At 41.9% G+C, this 17,084-nt stretch overlaps 1 protein-coding gene across 1 annotated transcript in view; it reads left to right on the top strand.

Annotated features, from left to right (window-relative positions):
• MYH10 (myosin heavy chain 10) overlaps positions 1–17,084 on the top strand; it is a 120,541-nt gene that overhangs the window by 34,919 nt on the left and 68,538 nt on the right. The window contains exons 5-6 of the mRNA XM_061143457.1: positions 8,987–9,089; positions 15,969–16,061. Coding sequence (XP_060999440.1) covers positions 8,987–9,089; positions 15,969–16,061 — 196 coding nt within the window. The remainder of the gene's footprint in view (positions 1–8,986; positions 9,090–15,968; positions 16,062–17,084) is intronic.

Here is a 17,084-nt window from a genome sequence, read left to right as displayed (position 1 = left end):
GTTAAGCCTCTGAGTTATACAAATTAGCTTTTCTTAAACAACAAACTACCAGACAGTTAGTGACTGAAAGCAGTTTTCCCAGCCCTTGGATTGGACTCAGCTGGGCCTGTCTGCTGAGCCGAGCCAGGCCCAGCCGTCTCACCTGGGGCTCACCCCGCGGCTGGGGGCAGCTGAGGGCCAGGGGGCTGGTTGACTGTTGACTGGGGTGCCTTGGTGGGTCCTCTCATTCTCCAGTGTGCTAGCCCTGGCTTTAACATGGTGACAGACGGCCCAGAGCCGTACAGACGCGAGCTCCACTGTGTAAGGGTGTGGCCAGACACGTGGCCAAGGCCAGGGTCAGTGGGGGAGGGGAGGGAGTGTGAGACACTTGGGGGCTTTGCTGTGGACACTCCCCTACGAGGGTGTCGAAATGGGGAATCAGATTTAACCCACCAAAAGTTTTTATAAGTGGCTTCAGGTGGGGGTCACTGAGATGAGAGAACTGAGGACGTCAGCGAGAGAGACTGTCATGATGGACCGTGGGATATGGCACATGACGGGGGCGGGGGTGCGGGGGGACTGATAGGAGGGAGATGGGTCAGGAAACTGGAGAGCAGGGCCCCCTGGGGACGCAGGAGTGGGCAGCTGGGAGGGGGGGCAGGAGGGCGTGGGGTGGAGGGTGTCAGGCAGTCAAAGGGTTAGGTGTGTTGCTCACACAAGGAGAGGAGGGGCTTTGACACACACACACACACACACACACCAGAATTCTAGCACATTACACACACACACACCAGAATTCTAGCACATTACACACAGACACACACGAGTGATGGTTTGAGGGCAGCGGCCTCTGGTAAGCCCTTCCTAAAGCTAAATTATTTCACTTAGAGGAATGTTCTTTACTTCAAGATAAGACCCTTCCTGTTTTCTTTGGAAATAAAAGTGCTTTCTGTTTTGAAACTGTGGGCGGGGGGGGGGGGGGGGGGGGCGCATGGTTTGTTTTTTAAGATCTTACTAAGCAAAATAAATCCAGTGTCAGAACCACTGCTCCTGTGTGTGACCTCAGAGAGGTGAGAGGTAGGGGCTTTTAGAGTAAGAGAGTCTGGAAACAGCATTAGGGGGAGTGAGAAGGATGCCCCTGATGTCTGTATGTGTGTGTGTGTGTGTGTGTGATGACGTACACGTGTCTGTATGCGCACACAGGTGTGTGATGTGAAGTACAGCCAGCGGAGGGGAGTGTTCACTGAGGAGGCTGAGAACGTGGGTGACTTTGCACACTGTGGAATGGGGACCTCACAGAGTATGGAGGAAAAAAAGGGGCCTAGAGCAGGAAATAATTGGGTTTGGAGTCAGGAAAAAGAAAATGAGAACAGAGGGTAAGAATGAAAAGTGACCAGAGGAGCTACATCTTAAGCAGTGACCAAGGCTGGCGGGGTGTGATCTGAAGGCTCCCTGCAGAGTTCATCTCTGGGCCCTGGTGGATCCGGCAGGGGGCAGGGGTGGGGGGTTGGGCCCATGGGAGGTGGTCTCCCAGTATCTTTCTTTCCACCATCAGCACTTTGTGTTTCCAGACTCAGGCTTAAAACCTTGCCATCTTGTTTGACTCCCTGCTCTCTTTCATTCCCCTGTTTCCAGTTGTCGCCTCATTTCATATTTCTCCTGTCTTGCCCTAGCCCCGCCCAGCACCTACTGCCCACCCATCTTCTGGGATCCTAGCTGACTCCCTTGCCTTTCCCCTCTTTCTCCCTCCAGGGAGGACATATGCCCCATGATACAGCTGGTTCCAGCCCACACTGATTTCCCCTCGTCAGGCCCTGTTCCTTACATACTGTAATTCATTACCTATTTGGGTCTTTGTGTCTTGTTTTACAACTAGACAGAAAGGTAGGAACTGTGACTTTCTTTGATTGATTTTTAGTTATCCTCTGAGAACCTGGAACACTGCTTTTGGACATCCTTAGTAAATGGATAAAAATACAAACAAAACAATGAATCTCTTAATTAAGTAGGAACCAAGGAAACAGGCTTAAGATTATGAAGTTTTAGAAACAATTGAATACTGTATGTGTTTTCAAAGGGTAAAACCTTTCTGATAGCATTTTATAAAGGTGTTTTATCTTGAAAGTTCAAATGTATGCAAAAATAGAATAGTTGGAGACCCCCTGATACCCATCCCCTAACTTCAATGAGTTAAATTTTACCAAATTTTATGTTTTTTCTTTTTTTTTAACCTTTGCATTTCTCCCAAGTTTTTATGTAAAACAAATACAAACCTAAATTTTATTGAGAAGTTGAAAGGGTGATATGTTTAGTGCTCGTGTACCCTTTGCTTAAATGTGTCCCTTGTCCCTGTACACACACAGGACTGTTGGCAGATACTCTTGACACTTGCCCCCTGGATACACCACAGGTGATTCCTAAGAGCAAGGGTGTCCCCACATAACACACATTGTCACACTTGAAAAGTGACAATGAAACAGTAATGTTGTCTCATATGAAATCCATATGTGAATTTCTATAGTAGTCTTCAACATGTTTCTTATGACTTCCAAAAATCCACAATCCTGTCAGGTCTCATTCCTTACAGTCCTTATGTCTCTTCATTTTAATTCTATATTCTACAATAGTCTGCTCACTTTTTTATTTTATTCCACTGGGCATATTCTTCAGAAAAGTCAGTTATTCAGAAAGTGAGCTGCAAACATCTTTTTAAAACTACCTGTTTTGAAGCAGTTTTGACCTTAGTTTCCCAAAGCACACCCATCATGTGGGCTGGCTCTGCAGACACCAGCCCCAAGCTCAGGGGTTCCCAGGCCACCCGTACTTCTGACCTACACATTGGAGGGTAGCCACTACCCACTCAGGTTCAATACTTTGCTAGAGTGACAAATCAGAGCCAGAGAGGGTGAGAGCTGGAGTTTGCCAAAGGCATGGCTTCCATTTGCTTTGGTCATTTCCCCTCCCAGTGCATTAGTGTATATTACCAACCAGGAAGCTCACCTTAGCTTCAAAGGGTTTTTATTAGGCTTCACTATGTAGGCATGGTTGATTGAATCCGTGTCCATCCCCTCTCCCCTCCCAGGAGGGTCACTTGGATCAAAGGCACAAACCTCTAATCGCCCGTTTGGTTATTCAACTTGTCCGGTCCCCATCCTGTAGCTAGCCAAGTGCCCACCATGACTAACAAAAGACATTCCAGGTACCTTGAGGCTCCGGACCTCCCAGGAATCGGGAACAAAGAGCGGCCAGGTTCTTCACTATAGAGCATCAATTAGTAGAGGAAAATTGCTCTGAGAATCTAACCACTGAAGCTCCATGAAATGAGCATGGTAAGGTATGGTAAATCCACCCCCTTTCTTCCTCATACACGTTCCCTGGGCCTCCAGACGGCTCACAGAGCCCCGGTGAGAATGGCGGTGCTTCCAGCATGTGAGCCGGGCCCTTCCTTCCCACCCCCGGGGCCCAGGATGGCTTCTGCTCACAAGTGAGAGAGGAATAGAACTTGTGTCACCTGCCTGCAGTGTCACAGTCAGGGTGACCCTGCATGCGGTAGACAGGGGATGAGGGACAGGGACACATTCCTCTCCTTTTTGGGTGGTTTGTGAGCTTGGATGATCATTTTGGATGAGGACTCTTTGGAATGTTTGGAAGCAGGAAACACTTGGGGAGGGAGTGACTGCTATTTGACAGAACCTAAGGTTAGTGAGCACTGATTTACTTTTGTCACCAAAAGTGACCATTGTAAGCACTAGCACTTATAATTAGATGGTTATTGTCATTTGAGACTGATGTATGCATCAGTGATGAGGTGTGGGTTTATGAGCTACAGCAGCTGGGGTATCCGTGGGCACAAAGTAGCAGTCATCAGATACCATATTTGCTTTTTTTTTTTGAGTTTTCTGAACATTTTATTATGAATATTTTCAAACATAAAGCTGAAAAAATTTTTGCAGTCAAGATCTATATATCTACCATTTAGATTCTGCCATTAATATTTTACTATATTTGCTTATTATATATTCTGTTCATCCCTCTATCAATCCATTTTATTGTTTGTGTTGGGAGGGAAACTTTTCCAACTGGGATCCCGAGGTTGGGGATCTACAAATTGACAGTAGACTAGCAGGAGAAAAGACAGGGTTTATGTATGCACACATGTGGGAGTATTCAGTGATGAGTAACTTGCTGAAAACCAGAAATAAAAGGCTTCTATACTAAATTTAAGAAACGGAGGGTGGTGTAGGTGGATTGAGGCTTCTAGGGGAAAGTATGGAGGGTTCTCTGGGGCTTTGTGATGCCAGTGGACAGCTGAATTTGTACTTGCTGGGGCTCAGGGTCAGGCTTCCTCCAGTCCGGAAACTCCTTGGGGTGGGGTTCCATGGGAGCTGCATTTTCAGGAGGCTACGCTTAAGGTTGGACTTCCCTGGTGGCTCAGATGGTAGAGAATCTGCCTGCAATGCAGGAGACCTGGGTTCCATCCCTGAGTTGGTTAGATCTCCTGGAAAAGGGAATGGCTACCCACTCCAGTATTCTTGCCCGGAGGATGTCATGAATAAAGGAGCCTGGTGGTCTATATTCCATGGGGTCGCAAAGAATCTGACATGACTAAGCTACTAACACTTTCACTGCTTAAGGTTGGATGGTATTTCTTTCGGTGACTGCTGATTGTTCAGATGTTTTCATTTTAAACTGAAAAACCACTCTTAGGGCTATTAATCCCTTCATCTGAGGCATTTGTAGATCAGTGTGCTTCCCCCTAAATACTTCAGCATACATAACATTAAGTTCAAGACTTACATCTTTATCTTTTTGAGACAAAATTCACATACACTTACGTCCCCTACATACAAACCTTCAAGTTGTGAACTTTCAAAGATATGAACCTGTGTTCCACCAACATCAGACGAGAGTGACATGGCAGCTTGCCCTCCGTCTCCTGTTGCTGACGATCCTTCAGCTCTGCCATCTCCCACGTCCTTGTCCTTCTCCAGTTGGTAACACTTCTTGCTTCTTCCCTCGATGACAACTCTGTGCCAGCTCTTGTACTGTACCACTGTATTTTCAAGGTACTATATGTAAGAGTGAAAATGTTTTATTTTTTTATTTGTTTTTATGTATTTGTGTGGAAAATCTTACGAACCTATTACAGTACAGTACTATATAGCAGATTGTGTTAGGTACTCAGGCTAACTTTGTTGGACTTAGGAAGAAGTTGGACATCTGAATGTGCTCTCAAAACAGAACTCCTTCATATGTAGGGAAGTTATGGTATAACAGAATGCAAAACTCTTAAGTATTTATGTGCTTTAAGTATATATGGGCTGAGTTATTTGTATAACGTAAACCTCTGTTAAGATAGAGAACATTATCATTATCATTATCCTGTAAAGTTCCCTCCTGTACCCAGCAAATTCCTACCCTCACTTCATTTGATTGTGTGCGTGTGTGCTCAGTCATGTCCAACTCTTTGCCTAAATATAAATACAAAACTATAAAACTCCTAGAAGGTAGCATAAGAGAAAACCTACATGACCTTGGGCATGGCAATACCTTTTTAGGTACAAAACCAGAGACATCCATCAAAGAAATAACTGGTAAACTAGACTTCATTAAAAATTCCACTCTGCAATAGACAGTGTTAAAAGATTGAGGAGATAAACCACAGACTGAGAAGAAATATTTGTGGAAGACAGAACTGCTAAAGGACTGTGATCCAAAATGTAAAAGAACTCTTAGAAGACTCATCTGGGACAGATGTGCCATTTCACCTTAAAAAAAAAACAACTTTTTTCTAAGAATATTTCTTTGATTCTGCTGTATCTTTCATATTCAAATCAGAGGTTGTCATCTTTCTACTTCTGTCAATTTATTCATCATCACTGTTGACCATCATAGTTGTTAACATTGCTGCCATTTGTTGAGCAGCTTCTGGTTAGGTCCCATGCTAGGCTCCTTACAGGTGTGATCTCAATCTTGCAGAGTAACCAGGTCTCATTTTAAAGAAGTCTAAACTGAGGTTCAGAGGCCAATCACTTTGCCCAAAGCCCCATAACTAAGAAGTGGTAGGCTGGATTTGAATCTAAGTAGGTCATCAAGATACCATGGCCCACTTCTTAACCACTTTACCAGCATGATAGATTCATGAAGTAGTTTAGAGTTTGGTAATTCAAATTCCCTTCTATATGGTGGATGAACAGCTGAGTGGACAATAATGGGTAATGTTTATTGAATACTAATTGTATGCTTTGTGTGTGCTAAGTCACTTCAGTCATGTCTGACTCTCTGCAGCCCCAAGGACTGTAGCCCACCAGCCTCTTCTGTCCGTGGGATTCTCCAGGCAAGAATCCTGGAGTGGGTTGCCATGCCTTCCTGCAGGGGATCTTCCCGATCCAGGAGTCCAACCTGTGGCTCCTGCGTTACAAGTGGATTCTTTACCACTGAGCCACTGGGAAAGCCCAATTATGTGCTTTAGATGGACTGTATTTCTTTTCCTTTACAACACAGCCTTATGTGTAATAGTAGCAGAGGTATCCTAGACCTGAAATACAGAAAATTTAGCAGAGTTCATAGGCAGTTGTTGACAGACAGCTCAGTACAGCTGAGTAAGCGTGACAGTCGGGGGGGAAAAAATGCTTTCAGGATACAGTGAATATGTCCAGTTGAGAGGGGTTAGTCAAGAAACCGCAGAGGCAAACCAAGCTGATGAGTACCAATCATAACTGCTTCAAGACAAGTCATCGTCGGTCTACATGAGGCACATTTCTTAGCATCTTGAAAAATTATCTGTTTGAAACCAACAGCCAACATCATGATTAGCTTGATGGTAATTTAAATAAAGCTATTTATTTAGGTATTTTAAATAAAGTTAAGAACACAACAGAGAAAACCACTGGCATAGCTCTTATGAAATTGCACTTGAATAAAATCCAGATTCATTCCCATGGCTCCACGCCTTTCCATCTCAGCGGCAGTCCCTCCTGCTGTGTCTGCCTGGCTGGTTATTTATATCAAATCCTGCACTTTGGCTGCCGGTTGCTAGAATATACCGAACTTTTTTTCTGCTTCTTTGAGGCCTTAGCATTTGTCTTTCCATCTGCCTCCAGGCTACGTCTCAGGCCCTCTCGTGCCTGGTCCTGCTCAGCTTTCAGGAGTCGAGCGCCCCGCCCAACCCCCGCCGCCCCCCTCCCCCCCCCCCCCCCCCCCCATTAAATCTCCAGGGAGTTGTCCTTTGCTCTTCGGCCTTTTCCCCCTCAGTCACCTTGTTTCCTTCGTCACCCTCCTCACATCCTACAGAGACCCAATTTGTTTTTCTTGTTTGTTTTAAATCTCTTCTAATCTTGAGCTCCAGGAAGACTGTATCCACAGCTCAATCTCTAGCACTTAAGGGATGCCTGAGTTGATTTGGAAATGTGTTGAATAAAGGAATGAACAATACTCATTAGCAGGTACCAATGATGACCAAGTAGAAAGTATAATGGTGATAAAAGGACATTAATGACAGGACCAAAAGTATCAAATAGAGCCTAAAATAAACTTATATAAGACTTACATTCTTTTATTCAGCAGAATTTATTGAGTACTTGCTATGCTAGGCACTATGACTTAATAAGTGAATAAGATAAACATGCGTCCTTGCTTGTTTTGAACTTAGAAAAATACAGAATTTAACTGAGAGATGAAGCCATCATTTCTCCTAAAAATAGCGTGTATATTATTTAGCTCAAAATTCTGTCTGCCTGTTTTTATAGAGGTGGCAGGTGGGAGGAGACAGGGGAGGGATATAGCAGGAAAAAATTACTTGAAATTTATCTGAAAAAAATAAACCTCAGAGACTACTTGTCTCTGAGGTTTTAAAAAAACAATGATGGATAATGTGGTTAGTCATACTTCAGAAATACTGCATAGGGTTTTGACTTTGGAATAAAGTCATAAGTGTAAGGTAAAGATAACATTTCAAGTCACTTGACCAAGATAATCAGTGTCTTGGTCAACCATTGATAATGGGATGTGAGCTGAATCATGTGAGTGGAAAATGAGATTAAATATTTACCGCAGGGTTTCCCTGGTGGCTGTGTGGTAAAGAACCCACCTGCCAATACTGGAGACATGGGTTCGATCCCTAATCAAGGAAGATCCCTTATGCTGTGGAGCACCTGAGCCCATGCACCTGGACTGTTGAGCTTGTGCTTGGAGCCAGGGAGCTGCAACTACTGAGCGCACATGCCACGGCGCCTGAGGCCCACATAGCTGAGAGCTCGTGCTCTGCAGCAGGAGCAGCCCCCACTTGCTGCAACTGGAGAAAAGCCAGGCTAGCAACAAAGACCCAGCACAGCCAAAAATAATAAAGTTAAAAAAAAAAATTGACCTCAGACCGTACATTTTTTTCGATTGATTAAAATAAGTTGTAAAAAGTGAAGACATCAAAATCCTAGAAGGAAAACATAGATGGATTTAACAGTGTAGAAAAGCTTTGTGTATGAGGTATGTGTACAAGATGCTCTGTGGGTCCAGGGGAGTGAACCATCATCAGCTCTGAGGGATGAGCCTAAAAGGTGTTCAGGCCTTGAAGATGCTATCCGTGATCAGTGGGCATCCCGGGGTTCATTCAACTCCTGCAGATTCAGTTACCTTAGTCTAATTGTTCTAGGAATTTTATTCCTAGTGCTGGATATGTTTCTGGTGCTGAGGAATTTCTTTGTAAACATTCTAATAAACTTAACTTTTCTGGCAGAGCCACTGATGCCTAGTACAGGTGGGGAAGTGTTGTGAACATTTTCCTCTGTCCTCTTAACTGACATCTACCAAAATAACGTATTTAATTTATACCATTTAAAAATCATTTTCCAGCTACTGGTGATAGTGTTGTGTTTGCTTTTTTTTCCCCTACTTACTCTCTTTTTATTTCCTACTAATTCTAGTTTCAAATCAGTTTACTTTTGTTGATTATAGGTTGGGAATGTGTGTGCTGTGCTTTCTGTAAAGCAGCCTGTGTTACTATATCTTCCAGGGGCGAATCAGGTGCCGGGAAGACAGAAAACACTAAGAAAGTCATTCAGTACCTTGCTCATGTTGCTTCTTCACACAAAGGACGAAAGGACCATAATATTCCTGTAAGTTTTTGTTCTGCCCTTGTCTTTAAAGCCCTTAGATTTATTCTTTAGTAACTTCAGAAACAAGAATAAGGAAGTGAGGGTGCTCAGCGCACTGCCTTTATCGACAGCTTCCTTGTCTCCCCCAGCAAGGAGGGGCCAGGACAAGAAATTGGTGGTAACTGGCAATTCCAACAGGGCAAACTGAAATTGTGGTTGTGACTCAAAGCCTGATCTCTTGCAGAGTTGTGGTGAGGATTGTTAGAAGTCAATAAGCAAGGCTCATGAAGACTTCTCGGTTTTTAACCACCAGAAAAATATCCTCAGATATTTTCAGTGGTTCTTTCTGAACTTACAGAGCTACCACCAACAGCAGCCTGAGGGGAGGATAGAAATTTGGGGGAGAATTGATGACAGAAAAGGTATAAGAATATAACACGTCAGTTATCCTTGATTTGTAGATATGCAGATGTAGTCGTTAATACCCCCTGAGAGATGCCAGCCAAACCCGCTTTCACAGTTCTAACCCTTACACTGACTTGGTGCTTTGGATGTGGCTTTACTGCTAGGAAAAGACCCAAACTTGCTAACATTTGCATTTGTCTGTTTGTAACGAGCAGCAGGAATCACCTAAACCAGTGAAACACCAGGCAAGTGCTTTTCTTTGTTTCTTAGTCATGAGTGTTTGCACTAATTTCTGTCTTTAGACTGAGTCGCTGCTAGGCACAAATACCATTAGCTCTGAGCAAAATCTCTTATGAATAAAATGTTTCTTTTCAAAAATGTATTGCTTTGAGGCTCACTGTTCTGAGAAGCAGCATGCCCTTTTGCTTTACCTTTGTTTTCTAGAGGAACTTTGATGTTTATTTACCCTTTCATTATGACTTTGAATCATATGTTTGTGAAGCCTGTAAACTTAGGGTTTCATGTGTCAGTGGCCAGGCAGAATCACTTTAATACTTCTTAAGCATGTGGAAACCTAACTTCATGCCATATATTAAATTTTGAATTTAGGGTTGCAGCTGTAACAGTTTCTGATCTGTTAACATTGTGTAGTCTGGTATGTGTAACCTGAAAGTCTCATTGTATTTAATATATAAATTTAGAATTTTTTTGTCCAGGGCAAGTTGTAGAGGAGTGTTATTCTTCCTAACTATCAGATGCCTCGATTTTAGCCCCACAGAGCATAGCATCTGGCAGACCATGGACCAGAGCACATCCTGATAGAGAGAGAGGGAGGGCAGGGCTGAGCCAGATGCCTTAGATAGACTGGGGTGTCTGCACCTGTACTTGACCCTTTCCCTAGCATTGGAATGGTTTTGGTTTGTATGTCTTTCTGCAAGCATGCTGCTGCAAAGCAGCGTAAAGCAATAAATGATAGTGTTATGAAAACCTATTAACATGAAGAAGCAATCAGAAACATCTCAAGGAGTAGTCACAGACACAGATTTTCAGATACCTTTCTTTAGAATTCTTAAGAGATTCTCAGACACCAAAGCTTGTACCACACCTCTAAAATCCCATGATGTTCGTTTGCTTTTAGCTGTAGACCACACCAGTGATGCAAATTGGGAGGATGAACGAAATCATCACTATCTTATATGATATTGAAAAGCTCTTTGGCCAGTTAAAGAAGGAATCTCTAGACCAGCAACCAGATTTTCTTTGTGCTTTAGAGTACATGCTAAATGACCTTTTAATATGCACCTAGATCACTAGCAAAAGAGCGTTAAATAATTAACTTACAGATTTAGGTTTCCTAATCCTCTGGCTTACATAAATCATCATCGTTAACGTTTTGTTTCAATGTCAGAAATAACTACAGAGTGGATCCCTGTGAGTATCATGCTTACCCCTAGATTTTGCTTTGGGTCTGATCAAGCCAGGTTCCCTCCAGAAGGCAGCTTCTCTGGGCTATGCTGCGCTATTGTTACTGACTTGCATGTCTTTTTGCATGTTCTCTGCGCAGACTCTTCTGTGCTGCTTTCCCAAGTTTAACACTAGTCAAGTAATAGTTAGGCCATGTCTTTAGAAACATGAGGAGACCACTGGTTCTCCATTAATTTTTCTTCCCCAGCACATTGAGGAATATGAGACACTCCTGAGCCTAGAGACTGGTCATACCCTGGGGAGGGTCATTCAAGAACTTACTTCTCTCCCTACACCCCCATCCTCTCCTGAGTGCCCCTAGACATGATTTCCTCACCCCATTTTGAGGATGACTGCCATAAAGTAATGGTTTTACTTTGTAAGGTCAGTGTTTCTTTTGGTTCCCTGTAAGTGGTTTCTGAATTTATGTTGAACCTTATAAGCAAAACTTACTTGGATTCCCAGGAATCACTTGTATAAATTGAAAGCATTTTATCACTAAACAGCAGTATAAATTGTTAAAAAAACAAACAAACAAAGGGAAAGGCATTTGTAGCCTCCAGATTTTGTGAATCTATAATTTATTTGCTCTTGGCTCTTTTTCCCTCAACAACTTTATTGAGGTTTAAATTTATGTCCCACAAAATTCACCCTTTTAAAGCATACAGTTCAGTGGGGTTTGTTTATTTTTCAGTCTAGTCACACAGTTACTACTAAAATCTTGGAATATTTTCATCACCCCCAAAAGAAACCCTTTACCCATAGGAATCACCTTCCATGTCCCCCCCAGCCCTTGGAAATCACTAATCACTTTCTGTCTCTCTGAGTCTACCTATTCTGAGTATTTTATGTGAATGGAATCATATAACATGTGGTTCTCTGTGACTCTTTTTTCACTTTGCATGTTTTCAAAGGTTTGTCCTTGTTGGAGCATGTGTAAGTGCTCCCTTCCTTTTATGGCCAAATAGTAACCCATTATATTAAATTCATCATGTTTTGTTTATCCATTCATCAGTTGATGGACGTTTGGATTGTTTCCACTTTGGGACCATTATGAATAATGCTGCAATATATCAATTTTCACATGGACATACGTTTTCACTTCTCTTGGGTGTATACGTGGAGTGGAATTGCAGGGTTGTGCTAACTTTCTGTTTAACATTTTGAGGAAAAAAAAAAAAACATTTTGAGGAACTGCCAGACCTCTCTATAGAAGCTGTACCACTTTACATTCCCAGCAATGTATGAGCGTGCCAGTTTCTCCATTTCCTAGTCAGTACTTGTCATTGTCTTTTTATTGAGGCTCTCCTAGCTCTGTGACGTGTTCAGTTTTTTTTAATGTATTTTATAACTTCATCTTCATTATAGAAATATGAACAAATATAAGAAATAAATTTTCAAAATTAAGGCCACAGTATTTAAGAAGTAAAACATTTACCTGTAAACTTTTAGTTGTAACAAAATGAGTCCTCATTTGTCTTAATGCCCCAGCCAACTGCAAGTCCCTCTTCAGTCCAGGTTCCCTCATCGTATGTCGCTGTTACAGACCCTTGCTGTCTGGCATGGTGTTTAAGGCCGCTCTGAAGCCTAGAAAAAGTGCAATTTCAGAGCAGGTTTGAAGACAAGTAATTTCTTAAACTTGACCATCCCCTGAGAATGACCTCTTCAGGCCAGCCATCTGCCCGCTATCTGCTCAGTCAGCCACATCAGATGGCAGCTTCCAGATGACTTTGTATCTACTGGTCTAAACTGCCTTGAACTGATACAGAAGGGTAACAGATAGCAAGTAGGAAGCACAGAAATTATAGCCTATCCTGGAGCTTGTTTCTCAACATGTGATTAGTTGCTGCCACCAGCTTCCCTGATAGCTCAGTTGGTAAAGAATCTGCCTGTAATGCTGGAGACCCCAGTTCGATTCCTGGGTTGGGAAGATCCCCTGGAGAAGGGATAGGCTACCCACTGCAGTATTCTTGGGCTTCCGTTGTGGCTCAGCTGGTAAAGAATCCTCTTGTAATGTGGGAAACCTGGGTTTGATTCCTGGGTTGGGAAGATCCCCTGGAGAAGGGAAAGGCTACCCCCTCCAGTATTCTGGCCTGGAGAATTCCATGGACTGTATAGTCCATTGGGTCGCAGAGTCAGGCACAACTAAGTGACTTTCACTTTCATCAGCTTCCAGCCCTACTCTGTGGTCAGTGGGAAAGCCACAGCTTTGCCTGTTAGGCCTATGAGGGCAGCAGGAGGCCAGCCCGAGTCCCCTTGCTGGCTGAACTGGAATTTTGAAAGATGTGTGTGTGTGGTTTTTTTGTGTTTTTTTTTATTTTTTCACCAATTTCAAACTCATTCTGTATCTATCATAGAGCAAGTACATGTAATACATTATGTAATAAACACAGAGGTGTAGTTTTCATCATGATTGGCATTAATGATTTAAGTACTTAGAACTTTAAAAATAATTTCAGTAGTTAATACTAATTTCTTTTCCCCATGTTCCACAGTGACATTTCTTGTTACCACATAGAACAGAAATAGAGGAACATTGCCCATGCAGTTCCAGTGGAAAGGTTAACACTTTAGTCACTGCTCCTGGACGTTTATAAATGGCTTCATAATTTGGTTGGGAGCTGTAAGCACTTTCTACCTAAGTGTGGAATTATTCAGTGCAGCAGTGATCAAATTTAGTGGTAATTTCTTACCTAAAGATCATTTTTGTGTCTTGTATAGTGCTAGCTTTGGTCAAGCTTTATATGATTCATTCCTGAGTCTTTGAGATCTATAATTGGTCTCAATCATGTCAGAAATCCATTGGAAGAGAAGTACCACCACATCCCTGTTAATGGAGTGGCCCCCATAGCTGAGACCCACATCTCCACACCTACCACAGTGACTATGAGGACCCTTAATCCAAATCTTCCTGCCACCTCTGGCTCACCACCATCCCCTCCCCAGATACTGATAGAGTGTATTTGGACCTGTCATTATCCGTCCATTCAGCAGACATTCACAGAACATTATTTTAGCTTGATGTTGACTTGACGCAGAGGATGCAGCTGGTGCCTTTAAGCTAAATGAAAGAATGGGATCAAGACCAGTGGATCACATGCACACAGTGTGTGCAGACACACACACACACACAACATATACACGCCAGGGAGAAAAAAAAACCAATTATCTTGACCCAAACAACTCTTGTGAAGCCATGTCTAGGGAATATTAAAATGAGGTATACAATACTTGTTTTGTCTTCAAGTTAAGAGAACGTTTTAAAGATAAATTATTATTGGAAGTGTTTTTATTATGATTTGGTAGGATAGTGTGTAGTTTTAAGGAATCTCTGTTCTGATTCCTTGAGCCAACTGTGGCCGTGTCAGATAAGTGCAGTGCCCCACCTATCTGTCAGTCAGTATTTTTTCTGACAGTTTCCACACCCTTATCACACAGGCTGAGTGAGGTTAAGGAATCTCCTAGCCCAAGGCATTATTGCAGAGACAGTGCACCAAGGACTTGGCAAGATGTTGGCCACAGACTCAGTGATGGCTGTGACCTCTGACCTCTAGGGAAAAGGCTCTGTTGTGTCACAGCACAATGGCTGCTGTCCTTAATGATGACCTTCAGCCTTGTTAACGTTGGTTCAGGATACCATGTTTGAGAAGCTTTGACAGCATGTAGCGTTTAGAAGGATTTACATCAGAAATAGTCTGGTTCCCTTGAAGTCCATAAACAGGAAGATTCCCTGTACAGGGAGCATGTTATCTAAAGTTGAGAACGTGAGTTGATGCTGTGTCATGACATTCACATGGCAGGACTAGTTCCTGACTGGTTTCTGTTGAACACAACTGTAGACTGAAGACCTGGGAAAACCCGGCAGTCCAGATAAATGCTCTGAAGTGCATACACATTGTGTCACGGGTCTCGGGCACATTCCCCACCCTTTCCCCAAGGGAATGGCACCTCCTAATGTCTAACCATGCTGGCTGAGACTGCCTTACGGTATATACTTGTTCCTGGATTTGGATTTGATGATAGTGTCATGCGTCACGTGGCAACTGGCCATTCATTTAAAAATCCTACCTGCGGTTCCTTATATTCTTTCTTTCTTTTTTTTTTTTTTTTGCTTAGAGAAGCACATTAGTGTTTTTTATTTCTTTCTTTAGGTCTAGAATAATGGTGGGTATTTTAAAATACACAGGTAAGATTTGTGTTTGGAAAAGGATTTTAAGTCTTAGAGTATAATTCTGAAATTACATTCCCCGGGCATCGGGTCATTTTGTAGTGCTTTTCATGACCAGAAATGGCTTCATGCTTTCTCATGCAGCTTTCTGTTGTATTTAATGATTAAAGCACATATTAATATACTTACATCTTTTGTTTGTAAACTGTTTTATAGCTTAATTTGCATGTAAGTAAGGACACTGAATAAAGCATACACTACACCAAATATGATATACTTAGCTTTTTAAATTTGAGCAAGAATTCAGTAGCATCATCATCTTTGTCATTTCTGAATTTGGAGATGAGGGTGTTGCCCTGTCTATGTCATTAAGATATCATGTTAAATCTTTAGGAAAATGGCAAGTCTTATTAGCCAGTACAGTGGAAATTATTAGAATTCACTGCCTTAAATCTTTGGAACAAGGCAAAGTAGAAATAAGCAGAAGCATAAGTATTAATATATTCTTAATTGAAGTACCATGCTAAATTTCATTTTATGAAAAGCAGTTTGCTTAATTTTAAAAATTCTCCACTTAATTTGTGTGGCCTGTCCTTATATTTAGCTCTGTTCAATGTGACATCATCTTCTCCTTGTGGTCACGTGATAGAGGCTGATTTTTTTTTTTTTTTTTTTCCCCTTTAGCAGAGCCCATAAGACCGAGAATAAGAAGCCAACAACAAAATTTGTTAGATGGCAAATGAGCAAACTGAGGAAAAGAGGCAGTGTTTTGTTTGCTTCGTTTTTTCTTTGAAGAATGGAGTAGAGAGATTAACATACATTTGCTTTTATTTATGTGTGTCTTTATGTGTGATGTCTTTTAGGGGGAACTTGAACGGCAGCTTTTGCAAGCAAATCCAATCCTGGAATCATTTGGAAATGCAAAGACTGTGAAAAATGATAACTCATCTCGTTTTGTAAGTTTAAAAGTGCCAGAAACCTTTCAGTCCTCAGACTTATTAAGCAAATAAAGTATCTTCCTCCCTAACAGATGTAGTATGGAACAGTGAATAGAAATACAGTGCAAGTCACATGTAATTAAAATTTTCCTAGTAGTCACATTTTGAAAAGCAAAAAAAAAAGAGGAAAAAACAAATGGGAAAGTAATTTAAATTGTATGTTTATTGTATTTAAATATATAGTTATGTATGCTGTGGTTGTGTTGTTACAACCTCTCTGAACCTATTTCTGCACTTTGGTTGGGGATGATATAAATAATTCTGGGCTTGTCATGGAGATTAAATGAGGTTCATGTCAAGTACTTAACAAAGCGCTGGGCACAATTAACACTGAACAAAGCGAAGTTGGAATTTGATGTGGTAAATTGTCGTCTTTGTACCTTGCTGTTTCTATGGTATATGGATCTCAGAATAATTTATCGCTACTGTTACTTCTCTCTATTTATTTTTAATGTTTTAGTTTTATTGGGATACAGTGATTTATGGTGTTGTGTGTTTCAGGTGTAGAGCAGAGTGATTCGGTTATACAGGCCCATGTATTCATTCATTTTTTTAGGTTCTTTTCTCATATAGATTATCACGGAATATTGGGATGGTACTTCTCTAAAATTTTCTTCTCAGCCATCCTACTCTCTGAATTCAGTGAAAACTTTACTTTCCCCCTCAGCTCACACAGCTCGTCTGGGGACATTTTCCTGAATGACAGCAAGATCAGTGTCACAGGACATGGCCTTCCCTTTTCCAGCTTCTCAGAGTCAACACTTTGATAGCAAATCGTTCAACTTCTGCTATTTCTGCTCCAATAGCTGGAGTTGTTTCTATGTTTTTCCTCCCTCCTCTGATATTAGATGTCTTGGTTAAAGTTAAGGAGGCCAGAATCAAAGCAACTTTAATTCTAACGATTCCTCTCTAGGCGGTTTTTGGAAATCAGGATAATTGTGACTTTTTTTTTTTTTACTGTGGGGGTGTAAAGTTGTGGTC

This window comes from Dama dama, chromosome 5, assembly GCF_033118175.1.
Source record: "Dama dama isolate Ldn47 chromosome 5, ASM3311817v1, whole genome shotgun sequence".
Taxonomy (NCBI): domain Eukaryota; kingdom Metazoa; phylum Chordata; class Mammalia; order Artiodactyla; family Cervidae; genus Dama; species Dama dama.
This window is presented reverse-complemented; position numbering and strand designations above follow the sequence as displayed.